This window comes from Polistes canadensis, unplaced genomic scaffold (assembly GCF_001313835.1).
Source record: "Polistes canadensis isolate GaletaPanama2010 unplaced genomic scaffold, ASM131383v1 scaffold_102, whole genome shotgun sequence".
Taxonomy (NCBI): Eukaryota; Metazoa; Arthropoda; class Insecta; order Hymenoptera; family Vespidae; genus Polistes; species Polistes canadensis.
This window is the reverse complement of record NW_014569649.1, coordinates 441,181-465,205: the sequence shown is the minus strand read 5'-3', so window position 1 is coordinate 465,205 and position 24,025 is coordinate 441,181. Positions and strand designations below refer to the sequence as shown.

Here is a 24,025-nt window from a genome sequence, read left to right as displayed (position 1 = left end):
GTACATGGACCGATACTTCCCAAAGGTATGACTCGATAACACGAATCACGAGCATTCTTTTATACTACTTTCATTTTCTTCCTTTAGTTAGCTACAATTGAGTTTAGATAATGGAAAATATAAGAAATTCTTTTAGGTGTATCGAAAGTAATAGGCTCGTTATCAGGATTCTATCTCTCATATCCTTTGTTCGCTTTAATTTTTACGCTGCTTGTAACGAATTAAAATGAATTAAGAAATATAATAAATGAAAGTAGAACCGAAAGTAAAAGAATTTACGTTCGAGTAAGTAATCAAAATCGATAGATCATTTTTCTAACACTATTTTATAGGTAGTTTCCACCTTTACAAGTTGACTCATTCTAATCGTTCATTTAAAAATCAACAAATTTGTAAAGAAGGAATTACCTGTATATCATGACATTATTTTGTTAACTTATGTAATACGCTTCTTTTGAGTACGGTCTTTAAACCATAGTAATTATCGATCATGTTCGATTATAAATATGCGCTGCAATTATTATCTGTGCGCATCGTAGGCCAATGGAAGTGATAATCGTGTCATTGTATGAATTAATATAGTCAAAATGAATTGCATACTTGAAACGAAACACTTAAGTATCTCCGTTATCGTTTACTACGTATGAAACACACGACAGCTGTTTACTTAATTATGAATAATTAATTGAATTTAATTGTGAAAATATTCGTGTTTGATTATTTTCTTTTCTTTTTTCCTTTGATATAAAAATATTTCTTTACGTTTATAATAAAAAAAAGGAAATTGAGAAATAACAAATTAACGATACCAATTATATGAAATCTTTAACGTCCGTAGTAATTTGCAAATCTGAAAATACTTTTAATTACATTTTTAAGTTTGTTTTAATATATAATTATTACAAACAAAAAAATAATTATATTATTTGTATTATATAGCATACTAATAATATAAAAATCAATAATTTTTTGTTATCGCTTTTTCTTCTTCTTCTTTTTTTGTGTTCAAAAAAACAGTGGAGATATTTAAATGTTATATTTCGAGTTTCTTATCGCACTATAAAATAAAATAAAAAGTCAATATACATGTGCATACATATAAATATACTATACTCGTCTAGCCATTGGTGTACGAGAACGATACTGTATAAATTTGTTTGATTCCATGCCCGCCACAATAGCTTCACTCTGTAAGTCGTAAGCAAAAGCATGTAGCTTTTCCCTATTTTTCTCTCGTCTATGTTGTCGTCTAGCGTTATTAATGAAATTCCTCTTGTCGGTTTATCTTTATATACATATATACAATATATATTTTTTGATTATGGAAATCCAGCCCCCCGCCCCCCCCCCCAAAAAAAAAAAAAAAATCACTCTCATACGTTTACACGTATATTACACGTATCCCAAATACGAGAAGAAACAAGATAAAAAAAAAAAAAGAGAAAAAGAAAAAGGAGAGAAAAGAAACATTTTTTTTTCTTTTGTAGCTTTAACGTGCAAGGCACTTGCAAATGTATTTTAATTAAACCTTATCTTGTGGTTATTCTATTTTTTTGCCTTCTCTATCAACATCATTCATATTATGTTTATTATTATTATTATTATTATTTTTTTTTTTCTCTCTATCTCTTTTTCTAACTTTTACGTGAATATAGTGTTATAGACGTAGAATAGTGTTATATTCATTTGATCATACTGTTGCCTTGTGAACTCCTTCGAATTTACATTTACATAAATATATTTATATACATATATATATTATATATACATGCATATACAAAGGGTGGCAGTTACCTTTAACGTTAATTACAACATCGCATATAATTGATATTAACGTGAAAATAATATTTCGAGAATACTCATTCCCATTCTATAAAAATATAATGTATCTCTTAACGTTAACTGTCCCACCGAGTATATGATATATATGGATGGAGCACCGTCGTCATTATCATCATTTTCATCATCGTCTCATCAACTTCACGTACTGTTATGCAGCGTTTAATGTGAACAAGTATAATAAAGAATACATCGTTCAAGTACACTCCATATGTGTAAAGTATAGCAGAAATTAAATACAGGGCATACTGATGAAAATTATAAGAGAAGTGTATGGTCAGAAGATCGAAATTAAATCTAATTATACAAATCATTGCGATTAATATCAGACACCGTGATTGTCATCTAACTATAAGAATAGATCGAAGATCTTTCTTGAAATTAAATTTTAAAAAAAAAGCTACATACATACATACATACATACATACCGTTCAGAATCACGTTAGATGACCGAACGAAGTAACAGTACGTTCAAATATATCTACATTTGACAATTTCAATTCACGTTTTCATCAATCAATCATCATCATGGACCAAATTGTCAAGATGTTCGTTATAATTACAAAATTCATTAACTCATCGAAAGATCATAAGAGCATGGATATCGGTATTAGAATTATGTAGCATAATCATATACACGATTTCGATGTGTCGCACGTTTTCATCTTGCAAGAGAAGCCCGATCTCACACGAATCTTTTGACCTCACGATCTCTCTCTCTATCTCTCTTTCTCTCTCTCTATCTCACTCTCACTCTCTCTCTCTCTCTCTCTCTCTCTTTCATTCTTTCTCTTTCTCTCTCTTCATAATGATGCTGAGAACTCAATAAGTCATTATCACAATTATTCACGTATCATTTACAGCTACCAGACCTTACATCCGCTCTTCATAACATTACCATACTGATGGAAAGTAATATCGTGTCGGAAGTGAGTCAGGGTAGAGAATCCTTCTTAAAAATTCAGAAGGACATACAGCATGCGGTGAATCAAACGATTCCTGTCGTTAGCGCGAGCATTAGAAGAGCTGGTGATTTTCTGGCAAGCATAGCAAACAACATGACCAGTTTAATCGATAGAATAAACGTCAACATCGACAGGGTTAACATTCAACATTTAGAAGTGGCACGTAGTTACGTCGTCCAGTACTCGCCATATAGGTAATTATTGAGTAATAGCAAAATTAACATGAGATCATATTGAGAACGATTATTGTATCCATTTTTTTAGGTACTATCTTGGCCTTGGAATTTCGGGTATTCTTTTGACCGTTTTAATGTGCTTAACGTTTGGTCTCCTTTGCGGAATTTGCGGTAAACGACCGGATGGATACGGTGATGACTGTTGTAATAAAGGATCCGGTGCACGGTTTCTTATGATGTAAGTTTCATAGGAATTCCCGGCATTATAAATTCTTCCGTTTATTTTCCTGTTACATGCGGAAAAGAATTATACGTGTTTTGTTTTTCTTTTATTTGTAGGGCCGTATGGATAATCTTCCTTTTGACAAGTGTTTTAATGGTAATCACAGTGGTGCATATGATAACAGGAGTTTTAGCCCAACGAGGTATTTGTGAACCATTAAAAAATCCAAAGGACAATAGAATGTTCAAATTAGTAGACGAGATAGTGCAGATCCGAAAAATATTCGATCCCAAAAATCCTAATTTTGATATCAACATGAGCTACATAATCACGTAAATATTAATTGTTCGCTAATTTGTAGACTAAATATATATATTTCTTAACATTTAATATGGAGATGGAAAATTAATCGAATTTTGATTTTAGCAAATGTCACGCTAATGAGACTCTATACAACGTATTGAAGCTGAACAATTTGTTCGACGTCGATACCTTACGCAATTATGCAGGACGGTACGACATTAATAACACGATTCAACAGTTGCGTCGTAAGATAAATCTGTCACCAGGTGTAGTGATTCTGAAGGAGAGCGCCAGATCGAAACTCAACGATCTGGCGCAAAGTGGTCTGAGCGATATCAAGTTTTATCAGTATGCCGAACTTCTTGCCGACAATATAACAAATATTAATTTGGAACACCTGGCGTCGAAATTAAGAGATGTGTCCACAAAATTGTCGTCAAACCAAGAGAACATAAAAGATAGCCTTTTGAAGAATGCTCATGATTTGGAACATTATCACAGAGACCTTGTGGTACCTATGGCAACGTTAAGCGAGAAACTCAGCGAGAATGCGTTAGCTCTTCAAGAAAGTATCAAATTTAATCATAGCTCGATGGCCGAGGCTATTCACAACTTGGTCGATGAAGTTACGAAAGCTCAAACATTTTTAAACAAGGACGGACCGGAATACGTTCAATACGTAAGTTTTCTTTTTTTTAAATAATTATTTTAACACACATTAATTTTTTAGCATTTTCTACATACAATACGGTGTTACTTAAAACATATTTTTTAATTAAATTTTATTCTCCATAGCTTGCTACGAAATTTGGTAACGCTTTTCTTCATCAAGTTGACGACTTCCTCGAGCATGTAATTGACAGTGCTCAAAACAAAGTTGGCAGATGTCAACCGGTGTCAAATGCTTACAACGCAACTCTTGTAGCTGGATGCAATAAGATTTTAGATCCATTTGTAAGTAAATTTGATTAGTAGATTGATCAATTTCAGGCTGACAATGTGTAATAATTTGCGCGATTTACACGATCAACATAAAATAAATTAATTTAATCTTTCAACGCGATATTGATATAGCTGCAACAAATTAACGCAAATTGTTTTTCAACGAAAAACAAATTATACAACATTTATTATAACTCATTTGTTTTCACTATACTTATTACATATCTTAAATATTTTAAGTACATAAAAATCCACAATTTATTGATAAATAATGAATTAAAGATTAATCACTGATAACATTCTTCTGATATTCATATCGCGTGTTATCGAATTTGAAATCTTTTAAAGTACATTCGTATCTTTGATTTTTACAGAATGGTTTCTGGGCAAGTGTTGGTTGGTGCTTGATCCTTTTCCTACCAACGATAGTACTTTGCGTAAAATTGAGTGCTTTGTATCAAAAGTCCGATCCATATCCAGGACCTCTTGTCGAAAAGTAAGTTTTTTTCACGATTATCTTATAAATTATGATAACACGTAAAACGTATCTTTTTTTACCAATTTTTAAACGGTTATTTGAGTATCGTTGAAACGCATGATAAACCTGTCCGACGTTTAAATGTTTTCTTTGTTGTAATTTTACTTTTTTATATATAGTTAAAAATAAGGTAACCATTAATGTATAATTTATGTTTAGTTTTTTATTTCCCCCTTTTTAACAGTTTTCTTTCTTTTTTTTTTTTTTTAAGTAACACGGGAAAGGATTAAAGTATCATCATACATAAGTAAGATTACAAGAGACTTGTAATCTGAAACAATTTGCATAACCTGTTTTTCTCTAACAATTAATCATCGAGGATATTTTCGATGTAAAACTTTCTTCTATATCCTTTTTCTTCTTTCTTGTAGTGACTCGAAGCTTTCATAAATCATAGCATGTATCACACATACTCGCGCTTCGTATCTTTTTTTCTTTTCATAGTCGGCATGAGTACTTTATACCTCTAATAAGTTATCTTTGTAACTGTATAAATTACAAAAAAAACAACGATCAAAAAACTGCAACGAACGTTGCTTTATCGTTTAATTTCGATACTTATTTTTCTTCTCTCTCTCTCTCTCTCTTTTTGTTTTCTTTTTGTTTTTTGTTAAATTTTGTATTAATGTTCCGTACACACTGTTTCAACATTCTATTTGTTTAAAGAAAACTTATGGAGACCGACAAAAAATAACGATGTCAATTCTTACGTATGATTGTATCTCTGTATCAAGTACATGGCATTAGCTGATATTAAATTTAAAGTAGCTTTCTAATGTGTGGAATGGTTGTTGGAATCTAACTGCTAACACGCTCCGTTCCAGTGACTATTTGTATGACGCGTACGCAGACAGGGATAACATACCCCTCGCTCAGTAAGTATAAAATAAAGTGAACAATCAAAGTGTTCGCATGACGAGAATGATAATCTTAGCATGTATTAATAAAACGTATTTATGTATTTTCGTTTTAATTTTTTGCCCGAAATTTTGAAATGTTTTTATTATATCATATTTTATATTTATTAATTTACCAATCAAACGTATATATTCACTTCCCTGTTTTCGTACAAGTATATTATTTATCGTATAAACGTTTTAAGAAATAATATCCCAAGCGTTATATTTTTCTTTCTTTTCCTAGCTCATTAATATCTTCTATGTTAATTGCATGAAAATAAAAAAAAAGTAACAAATAACTCACGTAGTGTGCATATACTCGATATTATTGTATTCACTATGTGTAATTTTCTTAATATTCTTCCAATTTTCTTTAGATTCTGTTTTTAAACCCATTTTAAATAACTAACACAGCGTTGCGATAATGTCAGATAATTCCTGTTGAAAGCTTTGCTACTGAGAGATGATGTTTTACCAGTTTAACATCTATAATGGCTTCTGGCATTTTGTGTACGTATTGTAAAATGCAATGCAGACGTTAGGTCTATCCTCGTACATCAGTGAAAATCATTGGACCAAGATGTATATGTATATATATGTATATTTTTCACAACGAAATATGAAAGCTGTTTAAGGCAGATGCAACACGCACGCAGATGCAAGCATACAGATTGTGCATAGATCTGTTAACTCGCATGACGATATGCCTCACGCAGTCTTTCACTTGCTCACTTTTATTCTTATCTATCATCGTCAAAGCAAATATTAACTAATTTATCCTTTGATTACAGCGTACATGATAAAAAACATGTCTCCCATGGCAGACATCATCCCGCGGCTTACGTTGAAAGTTACGATGGTCCAGCTGTTGGATACAGCGATCGTGAAAGGGTCACAGATGCTCATCAAAGTACATCCCATCACGATTCTAGATACTCCGATTTAGCGCCGAAGTAAGTAATCTCAAAGATCGTGCAAGGAATATTTTATTTAACGACTCGTCCTAAAAATTTTTCTTATTGTTAGAAAAAAGAAAAAAAAAAAATAAATAAATAACAAACGGCGTCGTTCATCTCGAGCATATTAGAATATTCCGCAATTTTGTCTTTCTTTTTTTTTCTGTACTTCTTTTTTCTGTTTTTTTTTTTTTCTGTAAATAAAACATTAATCACTTTCCATTTCGAAACTTTATCCTATTATTAAATTCCTTTAACAAGTGTTAATACGAATCTAACACCTGTCATTCCCAAATAAATTACTAACGCTTTCGGATAAGAAAAAAAAGTTTATCGTGAATTCTTCTTCTTCTTATTCTTTCTTCATTTTTTCCATCAGTCACAATATGATTTATTTTTACAGTTTCACCTTATCGTGGCGTAACCACGAACATATCGCCCCTACTAAAAGTGAACCTCACAATAAAGTCTTTAGTGTATCGCTAGAGTCGCAGTAAGTTTTCTATGAGCCAAAAAGAAAAATAAAAACGAAAGGAGCGAAACTTGAAACATATATATATATATATATATAAACAAAAAAATTAAAGACATAAGAAAAGCGCAGCTTTCTGTGATAACTTAAATGCCGCACTTTGTTTATCTCGAGCATATACTTAATTACTTCCTTGATCTTTCTTCTTCTTTTTTCTTTCTTCCTTTCTTTCTTTCTTTCTTTCTTTCTTTCTTTCTTTCTTTTGCTTTTTATTTCTTCTTATATATATATATATATATATATATATATATATATATATATATTTTTTTTTTTAACTATATCGTAACGTGTACATTATATTTACTTACTTACACTTGGGGATACCTTATACGAAAGTTGAAGGAACGTACGAGATGAGAGAGATGCATCTTTTTAATCTAAATTTGTATCATATATAAATATATATTCAAATACATGCTGGGTTCCCACTCATCGAGTTAATCCCTTTTTTCTTTTTAAACGCTCTGAACACGCCCTCGTTTAAATAATTAAGTAATCTCCGAACTCTGCTTTTGAAATTTATCAATATCAGCGACGCATATTCCCCTATCACGCAACCACGTTGGTCACGCTTTTTTCTCCCGGTTATTTACAGGTGAGTGGGAACCTTGCGGGGGGGGCAACTTCTCGCGTCTCTTGATACGCCTCTGCACGTAAGTCGTAAGACTATTGTTAACAAATGTTTTAACACAATTTTCATTTAATCGTCTTCGTTCCTTTTATTTTCTCTCCTTTCTTGATCTTTCACATCTTTCTATATTCTTTTTTTTTTCTTTTCTTCTTCTTCTTCTTCTTCTTTTTCTTCTTCTTCTTCTTCTTCTTCTATTACTATTACTTCTTCTAATTCTCTTCTTTTTATCATTTTATAATACTATCATACTTTGTTTAATTCTAATCATTATACATATACATGCATACATACATTCATACATAAATACATACGTATCTGTCTCTATATATGATATTATCAAGATAGCTTTGCCAAGATCAGGCTTCTTGCGGAAAAGAAAAAAAAGGGCTTCGCGTGCGTTTTCAAGAAGATTCAAAATATCAAAAACCCAGCGGATGCTTTTTTTTATTTGTCCTTGATACATGTCGTCCATTTTTTACGCAATATCATGTGCTGTTTAACAAACGCGCATATCTATCATTCTTTGATTGCATTATTTGTGGCCGTGTTATTTTTAGCGAGAAAAAAAATAAACGCGAAAGCATGTTTATTATATTTATACATACTACACATTTACAATGTATACGCGCGGACACAAATTATATACATACGTATTAAATGAAAGACGGTAGCCCACATAAAGTGTTACAAAATATTTGTATCTAAAATGTTACCAATTCGAGATTCTTTTTCTTTCCTTTTTTTTTATTTATAATTAACTAATACAGAAGAGAAAACTGATCACTTAATCAACAAAATTAAATAAATAAGGATGGCCTCCTTTAATTATTATTATTAAGTTAAATACTAATAATAGGAGAGATTAAAATAAATAATAATGAAAAGTCATTTCTAGGACTTATTATTAATTTCGATGATAAAATACAAAGATTTGTGACGCAAATTTTACGTGGGGTATCAATCCCGCGATCATTAAGGAGTCCCAAGCTCAAAGATATATATTTCGTTTTGCTTGAACAGCTGCTATATCGATCGTTTGTTTGCTAAGGCATCTTTATAATATTTGCAAAGGGTTATCATATACTTTATAAATGTTTGACGAATTATTCATTACATTTAATTTGTTTAATTGTGAATGCAAATGCGATCTGTTTTCGTGTGTCGCGTCACGAACCAAACGACGAACGTAAAATGTTTGCGTACGTGGCGTGTACACACACATAGAAGAGGCCTTCCTTACTTTTTTATCTCCAAATTATTATTTTAGAAATTGGGACTTTCCAAATGGTGGACCACCAAGATATCAACCCGCTACCGTTGCTCCTCCCTTAAGTACAGAATACGAACGTCCACCTCCTTATTACTATCCTGGGCCAGGGTGAGTCTCTCATATTTTTTCCATTATATCAACCAACAATAAATATTAAAGCTAATAAAATATAAATCATTGAAATGTTCGAAATTAATTTTCAGGGATAGAAATTAGGACACAAGTACCGTGGCATGCACGAAGGCAGCGCTTAACAGTGTAGCAACTCACAGCCTTACGCGCAGTTACAAAAGGTCATTAAAAAAAAAGAAAAAAAAGAAAAAGAATAATCAGTCCGCTTGCAAGCGAGACTACGTTTGATCATCGTTGTTCTTAGGTGTGCCACGGATCGGCCAAACGCGAGAATATTATTATTATTATTATTATTATCATTATTATTATTAATAATACTATTATTATTATTATTATTATTATTATTATTATTAATATTATTATTATTATTATCATTATAATGATGATGATGTGATTATGATTATTATTTTTATTACTACTATTATTATTATTACTATATTATTATTATTACTATATTATTATTACTATTATTATTATTATTATTATTATTATTATTATTATTATTATTATTAAAGACCAAGTTTTGAAGATAAAAGGAAAATAAGAAATAGACTGAGATAGAATAATGATATTCTTCGACGGCTTTCTTCTTCCTCGAGAAGAATAATCGAAAGATATATTAATGGTCGTTGCCTACGGAAGAGAAGTTGTCCTAGATTACGGAATGATTTTATGATCGAAGACTAACCGACGATTTATATGACTTATTCATTTAAATCGATAAAACAAAGAAATGGCACCAAACTGGTGGCGTTGAAGATTCAAATAGTTGCGAATCGCGGGACGATCAATAATCGCACGACTGATCGTTTAACGAACTACAATCCAACGTATGCTCGTTAAATCGAAGGTGAATTATATTAAAGATCAGAGTTTCTTGCTTAATATACACATATATACACCAAACATATACATGTTTAACAAACTGTGTTCATATTCTACTTTTTCGTATACGTTATATCGTTACGAGAATCGTTTAAGTGGAATGCGCTATATTTATTTAAGATCTCCTAAAAATAAGTTAAAGATTTTGAAAAATCTGTAAAAATTATATCTTGTATTTAGTTCCCATTAAAGTATTAAAATCACATTGTAGCAATATTAACGAACTTCATTTTCTTGAATTTCGTTTAAATGCATTTTTATTATCCTAAGAGAATCGCATTTTTAATTATTATAAGTATTACTTTCAAATATTCACACGTAACAATAATATAGTATGTATATGTGCATTTACAATCATTCGTCGAAATATTATTTATATATAGAAGCATGAAACCCTGTATCTTAATATATTTGCTTTCTGTGTTATTAGGAAAAGAAAAGAGGATTTAGTAGCTTTTACGCGCATCTCCTTTAAATTTTGTCTTCGGTTCAAAATTAGTTTAGCCTAATATCTAAAAATGTATATGATATATTATACAAAAAAAATTAATGTCTTACAATTAGTTTAATTTATCTGTATAAGCTCATGCTGCCGACTTTGACGCTTCGTTTCTAAACAATCTTTCAAAAAATCATTTAACATCCAAAGATGTGATGATTTTCAATCTTAAACATTAAACACCTAACAACGCCATATATAAATGCCAAACAATGTTCTTTTACGATCTGTATAAATTCAAAAGCACGTTGCGTATCTTCGAGTCTATAAATAATATTGGACCCTATTTTATAATCATTAAATAAATAATAGAAATTTATTTTCTAATTCCATGTACAAATACGAGCGAATATATATATATATATATATATATATATATACTTTTGCATTTGATACACGGAATAGAAAATGATTTTCTAAAGGACGGGTTCAAAACTACAATAATCGTGCTTACACACGATTGTTTAAATAGTCGTTTTCTTACTATTACTTTATTGTCTAATTTATCAGTATAAGAATTCATTTTTACGTTGCATAGATCGTTTGCTTGGTCAAATCTACGCTACGTATAAATGCTTTGATGTATAAATGCAGCATCCATCATCCTTTCGAGTACAGGAATTACTCCAAAAAAAAAAAAAAAAAGAAGAAAATTCTCGATATGCCCGTACGATAAGAAATATTGTCACGACGTAATAAAATATTCATTCATCACATTGTAAACTGATAAAACAGCTAACTTGTCGTTCATCTATGATTAATGTTATTACGAAGAATTAACGTTAACAAGTATATAAATGTCATTTAAATAACTACTTATTCTACAATTGACCTAACTTTTGCGAAGACGCAGTAGTAAAAGGATTTACATTGACTAAATAAATGAAAATAAATAATAATCGTTGTTAATACAATTAGTTTGGTCGTGTTGTAAATGAAAAAATTTCTGACGACTATTCTTCAATATCAAAAAAAAAAAAAAAACAATGAAGTAGAAAGTTTCTATTAAAATACCATGTATGGATGTGTTTCTTAAAACTAACTGTATTCCGAAGGGATGCTAATAAGGATATTGCATACTATTTGTCGCTGTAATGATCTGACAGTTACTCTCTTATATGTACAGAATTTTGAAAATTAATCTTATACGGTAGATAACGCCGCCCATGCTACAACATCGAGCCTTATTGGCTGGTAGCAAATTGCCAAAAAAAATACTTTCATCGTAATGTATATGAACGTACGAAAGCGGGAGCACAAAATTCGTAGAATCTTTTCAAAACTATGTGTGTGGAAGAATGCGTGAATGTAGTAATGAGTGATGGAAAGGAAGTGTAATTTGTGAATGAATTTAAATGAACATACATATACTTTCTGCTTTATTACTACTATATTTACACCTTTAGCATAATCAATTTCAACTTGACCCTAGAGTGTTAATGTTTGATGAAACGGATATTGACATGAGTGTATGTATCGTGCAATTGAAAAACAGTGATCTTTTTTAAATTATGGAGTGTAACAATTGAATACTAGTGTGGACTATTAAAGTTATTTCACTTGACGGACTGTACTGAAGACTCAAATGTAGATAAAAACATAGTTAGAGAATGAGTGCCGAAAAATAATATGTATTTCAGAGAACAATCGATATCATACAAAATGAAATTTGCATTAACGTGCTAGTATGTATATCGTTAATCATTTTGGTGCTATTTTTATATGTAACTATGTAGAAATAATTGGTACTAGGCACTCCTTCTCTATGTTTGTACTAGTACTGGCTAAATAATAATGCATTTTCTGAAATAAAATGAAAAATATCTTTTATCAATCGAATGATTAAGTTTAATTTTATTGAAAATAGTATATACTTGTTATTTTCGTTTCTTTTCTTTTTTTTCATAGAATATTACGACAAAAATTAAAACATTGAAATTTGTTGTTATTTTTTTTATGTTAAGAACATTGAGAATAAAAAATTTCTTTCTTAATTTCATTGTAGCACCCATTCAAGAAAAATATTTTCGAAAAAGTGTATGATTCAAATTACTTTATAATATATAAATATGTTTAAACATTTTTAAAGTCTATGCTACAGGACGTCGATTAATCGTACACAAAAATAGAAGAAAAATAGTACGCCACAAATAATGGCATTCTAAAAATACTTCAATTATGTTTGTTAAAAGTTACTATTATTATATCGTAATTATTATTATACAAATGTGTGTATCACGGTTTAAATATATATCTATTTTATATTAAATCAGCAACCACAGAAGCAGTATTGTTTCATAACAGGTTAACAACATTTTTTGAACATTCATATTGGTCCCATTACTGTTGCATTGTATTATTACAAATTAACGATATTTTTATAAAATATGAAAGAAATTATTTATTAATATATAGTATATATATATTGTACCAATATAGTATACCGCAATCAAATAGGAAACAAGACTATTAATGGACGGAATTGATTATCAAACCATTATACATTACAGCATTAACAGTTGATCCGATTATCTTTACCCCATTTACGCATAACACGAATAATTTGTTCCACTTGGGAATTAGACGTATTCCTGAGTAAAAGAATTACTTCAGAAAGTAGATCTCTGTAAAAAAAAGAAGATACGATTAATTATAAATTAATTTATCTATTTATCAATCTATATTTTTCCTATTATCTAACATATGATACATAAAACTTACTTTGGTTGCTTTTCTGCAACGATATATTGAAATGTACCGCAACAAGCTCCACGTTTACCTTCCCAGTGTTCTGGACTAGGATCCATACGTTCTAACATATCAAATGCTTTAGCAGCATACCAAAATTCACCTACTTTGTAACAAGTATTTGCAATCATTTGCAATAAATTAAATGACTCTGATGATGTATCCATTTTTAAATATAACTCCCATGCAAGTTCTGCTTTTTTATTCATAATATCTAAAAAAATTTAAATTATTTATAAAAATATACATATATGAATCTGTATTACATTCATATCAAACTTACAACAATAAGATAGAAGACTGATGTAAATATAATCATTTTTGTATTTTTCATTATGTATCATCAAAAAAGCTTCTTCCGCTTCTTTGAAATAACCTGCTGCAGATTGTGCTTGTGCATAATTAAAATTAAAATTATCTTCGTTAGAAAAGTAAGTTTTGATCGAATTTAAATAAACCAGAACTTCTTCGAATTGACGGTATAGAAAAAAACAAGATGCCATACACTGTCTACCAGGTATGGTATCACATTCTGATGCAGAAGAACCAACCAATTGAAAATATTGTTGAGCGGTTTTTATATTATCACGCTAAAATTAATTATTATTTTATTTTTCGAATTATATTACAATAATCTAATTAATTTTAAAAAATTGATCAACTTACGGATCCAGTTTCCTGACCCATTACAGCATTTACTATGCCCTTCAAAATATATTCTTGTGGAACAGCAGGTTCAAGATCTTTAATAAACTCATATGCTTCCTTTATATCATCTTGCTTTAAATAATATATTACCAAATTAAGTCGAGCTTCTGGTATAACATCTACTAAATTAGGTAAAATTTGTAAGGCTCCTTCTCCATTACGAAATACCTATATAATATTGATTATATTACTAAAGATAAAATCATTTTGTATTATTTATAATATTTTTTTTCCATTAATCAGTAAAGAATGTTGTACCTACAACAGTGTTATGACGAATAAGATCATGACCAAAACTAAAAGAACTTGATATCTTTCCTATAAGTTGTTTCATTTCGGCTTGCGCAGCATTTCCATTATACAAACGAAAATGATTACAAGCTTTTAAATTGATTGCAATTGCACTATCTGGAAATTTTTGCAAGTACACTTGTAGAACTTCTTGTGCAACATCGTAATAATCTAACTTGTAATAGCATAATGCTACATATACGTTTAAAGCTACATAATCTCTGCAAAAAAAAGAATCATATACTCATTAGAAAATATTTTTAAAATGAGTATTATTACAAAATGATCAAATAGTTTGATTAAAAATAATAGTTATAAACAATATAGGTGTATGACAGGAAAAGTATTGGATTAAATATTAAGGGTGCAAATAGGATGGGAAATGGATACCTGCAATTTTTTAATTGAATAATAAAATATACTTCTGATTTAGTTTCATGCATAAAATTGTTTTCTTCTCTTTCATCCACTTCGCTAAATTCATATAAAATTGATTAGTAAATAAAAAACTAAATATTCCAAAAAATATTTATTTTTATGTAAAAATACTCATAATTATCAAAATATTAGCTCTAAATTTTCTCCATTAAATTAATATTTGTTTCTGATATAACAATTGAATACTCAACCTGTTATCAAGTAATATCCGTTTATAAACATCAATAGCTTCCTGATAATGTGCTCTAAGATAATGTATGGATGCCAAACTAAGTTGATCTTCTAAAACATCGTGTAACATTTGATGATACTCCAGCAACTTTGCTTCATTGCCCATTTTGTGTGCTAAATGAAATAAAAGTCTTGTCTTCAATTTACTATTAGGTGCTTCTTCCAAACATTGGTGTGCTTCCGGATACATGCCAAGATAAAAATAACAACATGCTAAGTTTGTAATTAGATCTGCTAGAATATTATCTTTCTTTTTTAGATTTTGATAGATAGTTAAAGCTCGCTTATAATCTCCAAGATGAAAGGCGCAATAACCCATCCATAATTCAGATTCTACGTTACTACCAGAGGTACTGTTAAATTCTAAAAGAGTTAAAGCACCAATGTAATCACGTTTTTCCAAAAATTCTTCTAACTTTGGTACATTAGTACGCGGTACAGATTTTCTTGTTCCTTCTGACGAGGCTGGTTTTGATCTTGACAAAATCTGTAATTAAGAATAAATTTAATGTGTGTGTGAATATGTATGTGTATATATACAAATATTTCTTCTTCAAATTTATATTTAATCATAAACACATATATATTCAATATAAAAAGGAAAATATAGATACCATTTTTCATTGTAATCATAAACAGGTGCACGCCGCTTATTGATTATTTCTGAATCGCGTGACGTTTCAAATATTGCTTTGAAATAATTTAAAAATATACAAAATATACATTTCTTATACTAAATTTTATAATCTATTAATATTTATTAAACATTAATAATAATAAATAATTGTAAAACTTTCAATCTATTCAGTTCCAATGTAATCGATACAATTTCAAATTCTACTTTTAAATGAAACGCAAAAGTTTCAACCAATCAATGCTTAGATATACGTACATCGATTAGTATAACACAATACTATCTAGCTAGGGAAAACTATATACAGTATGTTACTATATTATTGAATATCTTTTTATGAAACTATATAAGTGGAGTCATAATTTGTTTATATTTTTGTATTACGAAATGTTAGAAGGAGTAAAACACGTTGTATTAGTTCTATCTGGGAAAGGTGGCGTAGGTAAATCAACAATTAGTACACAACTGGCCCTTGCACTTAAAGAATCTGGGTTTAATGTGAGTTGTCAAAATGTAATCTATAAGTACAACTAGGTTAAAAAGGGTAAATAATAAAATGTTATTAGGTCGGCCTGTTAGATGTAGATCTTTGTGGTCCCAGTGTACCATATTTATTAAACTTAGAGGGTAAAGATGTACATCAATCATCCGATGGGTAAACCAAAGATTTCTATTAATTATTTGTTTACATCAGTTTTTAGTTTAATGAAAGAATGGTATGTTAAATAAACAATTTTATATGCCTTATAGTTGGGTACCAGTATTTGCTGACACAGAGCAGAAACTGTCTGTTATGTCAATTGGTTTTTTATTAAAAAATCAAAATAATAGTGTTATCTGGCGTGGTCCTAAAAAAACAGCTATGATTAAGCAATTTTTAACAGATGTAGTATGGCAAAATATCGACTACTTAATTATTGATACGCCGCCTGGTACTTCAGATGAACATATCACAGTGATGGAAAACTTAAAGTAAAAATTATCTTTATGATTTTGATGGTATCTTATATACTTTAAGAATTCATTACCAACATTTATACGTTATTTATACAAATTTCATGTCAGTAAAAGCTAATTTCAGAAATGTCAAATGCGATGGTGCAATTCTAGTTACAACTCCACAAGCAGTTGCAGTTGACGATGTCTTGAGAGAAGTTACATTTTGTAGGAAAACTGGAATTCCTATAATTGGTATTGTGGAAAATATGAGTGGGTTTGTTTGCCCATCTTGTGAAGTAAGTGTTTCTATAAAAAGTTATTTAAGTACTTAGTTTTTCATAATAGTAAATATTACTTTCTTACTTCTTTTATTTAGGAATGTACAAATATATTTTCATCAGGTGGAGGAGTAGCACTTTCAGAAATGGTTAAGGTGCCATTTTTAGCTAAAGTACCTATAGATCCTCAGGTTGGTAGATTAGCAGATAAAGGTCAAAGTGTCTTAATTACTCTTCCAAAAAGTCAAGTGGCACAAGTATTCCGAAAATTAGTTGAAGAAGTAACTAAAAGTAAGGAGGCTTGAAATTATAAAATTGTAAAATACAAATTAAATATTATGTATATTTTTTAATACAAAATTAAATGTTTTACATAGCACCAGCACTAAAAAAAAAAAGTGTATATTTATATATGTATTAGATTCAGTACAATTTTAAACTTATCTTGTACAAGTAATAAAATGTACATAATATGTTTGAATCAATTTACGTTGAAAACTTTTTATATCAAAAATTGTTTACTTATTGATTTTTTTTTATATATATAATTATGCTCATTGTACTATATATTCAATAGAAAAATTCTTATATATATTAATTACATATTACTTATCTCAACAGTCTTTTCTTATAAGCTATCCAAAGTTGTTGTTTATATTCTAATACAGCAGCTAATTGATCTGTTGCTTCGATAATACCTCTACCAACAACAGCTATATCAGCACCCGAATTAACAACTGATTCAGGTGTATTGTACTGTTGACCTAAGTTATCACAATTGTTGTATAATTTAACACCAGGTGTTAATTGAAGCATTCCTAAATCTGAAATAATATTTGATTGGCATACCAGACCAATCACCATATCAGATTCTTTAGAAATCGATAATGCCTTTTGTACATAATCTCCAGTAGTTAAAGCGTTCTTTGCAGACATTTCAGCTACCAAAAATATACCACGAGGTTCAGTAATTCCATTTAAGGCACTTTGCAAACCGTCTATAATAGTAGGCCCAGCAACTGGATGTACTGTGATAATATCAGCCCATTCTGCTATTTTATATATTCCATTTTTATATTGTAATAAAACTGTATTACCAATATCTGCAAATTTTCTATCTTCCATAATTAAAAATTCATGCTGTTTCGCTAGTTCCTTTAAACGTTTTAAAAAGTTGGAAGAAAAATCTTCTATAATATCTACATGTATTTTTAAAACCACAATATGTGGTCCAGCGAGTTCAACCAATTCTAAAATAGAGTTCGTTTTTGTCAAATCAGCTGCTAAACACAAAGTAGATTGTTTTGCTTCCATTAGTTGAAACAATTTCAAAGCTACTGCATTCTTGGTTTGATTTGCACGTATGCTAAATGGTGTTTCCAATCTTTTGTTCACTAAATGTTCTGAAATGAGTATACAATTTTATTATTTTAAATAGAAATAACTATAAATATGAAAAAAGATATAAAAATAATTACCCGGCAAAGAGGCAACAGATGTTTGACAAGATTTTAAATAACTTGCTACATCCTTTACAATTTCTTGTGTAACCTTACCATGATCTAACAAATAATTCATTAACAATGTTACATCATAAAGACTTCGCACTTTAATTTCTTTATCTTCAAGATTTTTTCTTCCACCCTGTTCCCTATCAATTACTACTAAGACTTCAGTCACAATTAAACCCTCCTCTTTTAAAGCATGTACAGTTTCTAAAACGCTACTTCCACTTGTAATTACATCTTCAATTATTATGCAGTGGTCACCTGATTTAAAATTACCCTCTATGAGCTTTTTTGTACCATAGTTCTTAGCTTCTTTTCTCTTTATCAACATTGGTATATTGTATTCTGTTGAAATCAAAGTAGCTAATGGAAGAGCAGTATAAGGTACTCCACAAAGTTGAATTGTATCGATTTGAGTCTTTGACAATTGCCAAAGAGCTTTCGATAATTTAGACTACATAAAAGAGAAACATTATATTATTTTTTTTTGAATGAAATTAAAACATGTATTTTGTAATATGTAATAATAATATGAAATTTTACCATTATTTGAGGATATGCTATCATAACACGCAAATCAAAATATACAGGTGTCTTTAGACCAACTTTGGTAATAAATTCACCAAATTTTACAGCACCAATATCGTATAAGGCTATTGCCAGTTCTTTTAATTGGTCTTGCATTTTATTTATTTTTTAATTCTATTTACAACTGAAAAATATAAGTAACAAACATAATTAAATATTAATCTAATACATAATATATATAATAATAATAATAATAATCAATTGTCACATGTGTTTCTCACTTGTTGCACTTGTAAATAAAATACGATCTATTAACTTTCAAAAATGATAAGTAAATTAACAATGTAATATACAATAATAAAAAAAATATATATGTGTGTATAAATAAAAGGGTGAGTAAAAGATATTGAATATCCGAAAACTTTTAGTAATATGGTTTTTTCTTACTTTGTACACACACAATGGCTGTCGGTGAGACAGAGCAAATAATAACAACACGTGATTCAGCGAGATGGTAGTGCAAAACTAATCACGAATGATGATCGAGAAAATAAAGAAAGATGACCAACAGCCAATAAAAAGTCAATAATTCAACCGCTAATTTCTTGTAGTACTAAGAGAACAAATTGAAAGTGTTTGAAATATTTTTCATATTTTTCTGCAAATTTAAATTGTAAAATTGAAATTATTCTATTTTGTATAATTTTGTTTATTTTTATTTTTTGTTACATAATATCGTTATTATAATTGTAAACGAACTAAAATTTGGATCCCGCGCGAGTTTTTATTTCTTATGTATGCTAACATATATCCATTGTAAATTCAAAGTGTTATTAAATTTTTGCATTATTATTTGAAAAAATAATTAAGATATATAATTAGGAAAATGATTACATTAATTTTACTAACAAAATACCGAGGTCTGTGATAAATGCATGTAATTATATTAGAATGTAAGGCCACTAAAAAGTGACGTGTAAAAGCAAACGATTGATAATATTTGATTGGTCAATTTCGTGATACTAACAATTTTAAGAGTTCATTTTAATCAAATAGAATGTTTTAACACAAATTTTTATTTTTCATTTATATTTATAAATCGAATGATATATTAGTAGTATTTTAACAAACGTGACTATTTATTAGTATTTTCATACATACAATATTATACATTCTTTATTATTGGATATATAGTTGCTACTGTTTTCTTTGTGGCATTATTTTTGTATTAAAAATAGATATTGTGATTATTATTAAACTATGTGTCTTATGTAGTATGTGCATGATTCAATATAAAGTATAACAATTAATCTGACTAATAATAACGATAAAATGTCTCAAATGGATAATGAACATTTAAAAAATTATAACCTCTCAATTGAGAATGAGTTTCATGCTGTTTACATACCACATGAAAACAATGGATTATTATTAGATAATAATACAGAAAGTAATTAAAAACATTATTTATACATTTTTTTAAAATTTCATATTATATCTCAAAGTTAGTTTTAATATATTTATATATTATAGATTACCTTCATATTTATACAAACAAAATTGATGCTTTAAAAGTAATAAAGGAACATAAAACAGGTCGTTTGAAAACATTTAAGTCTTATTTTGATGCTAAAGAATATGCTATAAGTGGACATGAAGAAACATACAACTGTGCCAAAAATAGTGTTAATGCAGGAACCCCTGTAATTGAAGAAAAACCAAATAATTTTAAAGCTCCAAAATCTCAAGATCTTATATGTTTTAAAAAATTAATAGAAAGTGGTGATTTAAATGCAGTAAAAGATACAATTTGGGCAAATCCTAGGTATTTAATTGGCAGTGGAGATACACCTGCAATTTTACAAGTATATAATTATTTTGTATTTATAAAAGCATCACAGAGAGATAACTATATAGAACTATAATAATTACAAATATCATCTATTCTTATAGGAAGGTTGTCGATATAACGCATTGCATATAGCTGTTAAAACTGGTAGAGCAGATATGTGTGAATTGATATTAAGCACCGTAGGAGATACAGAATTCATGCAATTGTTTTATGGTGAAGAAGGAAATAGAAGCTATGTGGACCGGGCAGACATTATACTAGATTTATACTTAAATACACCTGACAAAGGATTAAATGAGACACCTTTACATTTTGCGGTTAAATTTGGTTTCCGAGATGTAGTTAAAGTTCTTGTTTCTTATTCACAATGTATTAAAACTTTAACTAACAAGTTCAATCAAGCACCTGCTAATGTAAATACAATTAAGAAAGTCTTCCTACTATATTTTATTTTTTTGTACATTACTTTAATATTCTTTATAATTGTTGTAGATAATATGCAGTAGAAAAGGTCAAGAAAATGAATCCCTCAAAAAAGAAATACATATGCTATTAGAAGAACAATTTTATGTTCCTGTATTAAGAGCCGATGACAAAACAATGCAACCAACCATTGGTGAACCATTTTCTCCAACAAGCCCATTGGTATATTTGTTATAATCATTTTCTTCATAATTATTTAAGATTATATTATAACTTTTAAATATTATTTTAGAATTTGAATAGGGATCCCATAAGTCCATGTGTCAAGGTACGTGCATTTGCCGGACCTATGTCAAAGACACAAGCAATAGAATTTAGGAGAAAATGGAAAACACCACCGCGTCGTTGTAATACTCCTATTAAGAAAGATATTCAAGAGATAAATATTTTAAATTCTTCTAATGAAAATTTAACATTAAGACTTCAAGATACAGAAAAGGGACTTGAACGTATCGGACGGTGTGTATAAATATTTTATGACCTTACATTAGAAATTATAATGAATTATTTAAAAACTTATTTTATATATAGAAATCTTGCTGAAGAATATCAAGTATCTTGGAAAGAATATTGGCACTTCTTGAATGATTTTGCTGATTTTCGTTGTGTCGATGGTTTGATGAAGCTGGAAAAATATTTGGAACAAAGATTTGTTAAACAATCATATTATTATGATAAAGTATGTGCAAGCATTGAATTATAAATACATACATATATACACATATACATACATTGTTTATCTTATAGAAAACAACTAATGAATCCAGTATAGATTCACAACCAGAATTCGTTGATGAGCTCGATAAATTATGCCTCAAATTACAATCAATTTCGTTACTGAACAAATCCGATGAAAATGATAATGATGGAAGTAAGTCTTTTGTACAAACATTAAAAAGAAATTAATCCAAAAATAGCGGTATAATAAATTTTTACATTTTTTAAAAATATTTCCTAATAAAATATATTTATATTTAGATTTATTGAACCTATCAGGAATTACAAATTTATGGAATGATTCACAAAGTAAACTTGACATAAAAAATAATGGTAATAATTAATCCAATTTATAAGATATAAATAATATACATGTGTATGAGTATTTATTTATTATGATTAATTAATCAATACTATTTATGGTTCATAGATGGTGCAGAATTTTTCACTCCACCATCTACTCCACCATTGATAAATTCTGATTCAGAAGATGATATGTATAGTGCCGAAGAAGGCTGTACATTGTTCATTGAAAAGTCAGTAATATAGGAAATAATGTTTGAAACTACCCTATAATCTAATTTGTAATTAAATACGATTATTAATCTATTAAAAATGATAAATTTTTAATATGCATCATACTTTTTAGAGACGTACCAACAAGAATAGATTATGCTGTTTACAATGCTGTTTCGTCCCCTATTAATGTTAACAAATATCCAAACATTTACCGCTGGCGACATGAAATGCAACTCGTTATGAAACGTGAAAGGTCGCAAAGGTTTGAAATTTTATTTATTTGATAAAATTTTAAGTTAATATTATTAAACAATAATGATAATAATAATAATAATTTTGTTTTTATAATTCTTTTTCAACTTTTAGTCCCAATGTATGTACTAATACGATCAGAAGAAGATTATTAATGACTCCATAATATGGACGATATAAAGTACCAAAAGAATTTGTGATAATTCTTATTTTAAACGCACAATATCTATAAAATACAAAATCTATAAGATACAAAGACTGTGAACAGAATGGACAAAAATATGCAATTTTTGCAATACAATATTAAATGTTAAATGCTCCACATATATATGTATACCAATAATTATTTTTTCTTATTGACATTAACAATAAAATTGTTGTATTTACCTACCATTCTTTTTGCAGCCTAAGATGTTAATCTTTCCGAACATTTTATCAAAGATAATGTATATTTAAGATAAAGCTATATTTTCTACATATTTTATATTATGTATATATTAATAATATTGAGAAAAAACAACACTAATAATAATAAAGTAAAATAATAAGATGTTTAAAATTTTTAATTTTATGAAATTTCTATACTATTTTTATGAGATAAAAAATCATAACGTAAGGTGACGTACATAATGTGATCTTCTCCATATATCTGCTTACTATAGACAAGAAGACAATAATAAAATTTTAAAAAACTACGGATAATGCCAGTGTTATTATTAAATCGTTTTTAAAACGGAAAGGATATGTTATATTTTAAATTGATAATAGAATTACATGCCGTTGTTGTATAATAATATTCATAATTATACATTACATATTTCACAAAATATTGAAATTAAAAAAATATTTGATTATAATTATTAGTATATAATTAACCATGAATGTTAAATATTGAGACATAAATGTTTTATTTTGAAATATGTTATTATTATCACAATTAATTTTAAACTAATGCAAATATTGATGTAAGAATAAATCGCATAACTTCATCTAAATAAAATACATTAATTTAATTTCATTTTTAAGAATAATTATCAAGAAATGTGAGATTAAATTTATTTAATTTTAATAATTATCATTGAGTGTTGAATTAAATTTATTTAAAGGCA

At 28.6% G+C, this 24,025-nt stretch overlaps 5 protein-coding genes across 16 annotated transcripts in view; 3 read left to right on the top strand and 2 right to left on the bottom strand.

Annotated features, from left to right (window-relative positions):
• Nucleotides 1-9,730, top strand: part of LOC106787488 (prominin-like protein) — a 37,071-nt gene extending 27,341 nt beyond the window's left edge. The window contains exons 5-17 of one of the 10 annotated variants that reach the window (XR_001381794.1): nt 2-25; nt 1,182-1,190; nt 2,703-2,998; nt 3,069-3,218; nt 3,320-3,535; nt 3,630-4,185; nt 4,302-4,460; nt 4,823-4,944; nt 5,811-5,861; nt 6,677-6,838; nt 7,969-8,026; nt 9,272-9,382; nt 9,478-9,571. Coding sequence is in view for 9 of the 10 variants with exons in the window: in XM_014749860.1 (XP_014605346.1) it covers nt 2-25; nt 1,182-1,190; nt 2,703-2,998; nt 3,069-3,218; nt 3,320-3,535; nt 3,630-4,185; nt 4,302-4,460; nt 4,823-4,944; nt 5,811-5,861; nt 6,677-6,838; nt 7,245-7,334; nt 9,272-9,382; nt 9,478-9,490 (1,959 nt within the window). In the remaining variant the exon portion in view is untranslated. Of the gene's footprint in view, nt 1; nt 26-1,181; nt 1,191-2,702; nt 2,999-3,068; nt 3,219-3,319; nt 3,536-3,629; nt 4,186-4,301; nt 4,461-4,822; nt 4,945-5,810; nt 5,862-6,676; nt 6,843-7,244; nt 7,335-7,968; nt 8,027-9,271; nt 9,387-9,477 lie in introns of those variants that run through there. The other 9 variants (XM_014749860.1, XM_014749865.1, XM_014749861.1 and 6 more) reach the window with 9 other exon arrangements.
• Nucleotides 9,731-13,039: 3,309 nt separating this feature from the next.
• LOC106787490 (intraflagellar transport protein 56) lies at nt 13,040-16,033 on the bottom strand. Its single transcript, XM_014749872.1, has 7 exons — nt 15,821-16,033; nt 15,167-15,693; nt 14,509-14,758; nt 14,205-14,414; nt 13,822-14,128; nt 13,512-13,752; nt 13,040-13,414 (listed from the first exon to the last, which is right to left on the bottom strand). Exons 1-7 carry the CDS (start codon nt 15,821-15,823, stop codon nt 13,303-13,305), a joined length of 1,650 nt encoding a protein of 549 aa, XP_014605358.1. The 5' UTR covers nt 15,824-16,033; the 3' UTR covers nt 13,040-13,302.
• An 85-nt stretch (nt 16,034-16,118) lies between these two features.
• Nucleotides 16,119-17,542, top strand: LOC106787492 (cytosolic Fe-S cluster assembly factor NUBP2 homolog). Its single transcript, XM_014749876.1, has 5 exons — nt 16,119-16,338; nt 16,407-16,495; nt 16,591-16,812; nt 16,922-17,075; nt 17,156-17,542. Exons 1-5 carry the CDS (start codon nt 16,177-16,179, stop codon nt 17,360-17,362), a joined length of 834 nt encoding a protein of 277 aa, XP_014605362.1. The 5' UTR covers nt 16,119-16,176; the 3' UTR covers nt 17,363-17,542.
• LOC106787491 (uridine 5'-monophosphate synthase) lies at nt 17,542-19,604 on the bottom strand. 3 transcript variants are annotated; one of them, XM_014749873.1, is made up of 4 exons: nt 19,541-19,604; nt 19,109-19,277; nt 18,536-19,019; nt 17,542-18,460 (listed from the first exon to the last, which is right to left on the bottom strand). In XM_014749873.1, the coding sequence occupies exons 2-4, from the start codon at nt 19,247-19,249 to the stop codon at nt 17,667-17,669; spliced, it is 1,419 nt and encodes a 472-aa protein (XP_014605359.1). In that variant the 5' UTR covers nt 19,250-19,277; nt 19,541-19,604; the 3' UTR covers nt 17,542-17,666. The 3 variants fall into 3 exon arrangements, with proteins under 3 accessions (XP_014605359.1, XP_014605361.1, XP_014605360.1); XM_014749875.1 differs by having other exon boundaries at nt 17,542-18,451; XM_014749874.1 differs by lacking the exon at nt 19,541-19,604 and adding an exon at nt 19,375-19,530.
• Nucleotides 19,605-20,230: 626 nt separating this feature from the next.
• On the top strand, nt 20,231-23,440 carry LOC106787486 (ankyrin repeat and LEM domain-containing protein 2). Its single transcript, XM_014749858.1, has 11 exons — nt 20,231-20,543; nt 20,627-20,958; nt 21,047-21,358; nt 21,438-21,590; nt 21,661-21,887; nt 21,960-22,107; nt 22,176-22,299; nt 22,407-22,478; nt 22,576-22,681; nt 22,795-22,926; nt 23,031-23,440. Exons 1-11 carry the CDS (start codon nt 20,426-20,428, stop codon nt 23,080-23,082), a joined length of 1,776 nt encoding a protein of 591 aa, XP_014605344.1. The 5' UTR covers nt 20,231-20,425; the 3' UTR covers nt 23,083-23,440.
• The last annotated feature ends 585 nt before the right edge of the window (nt 23,441-24,025 follow it).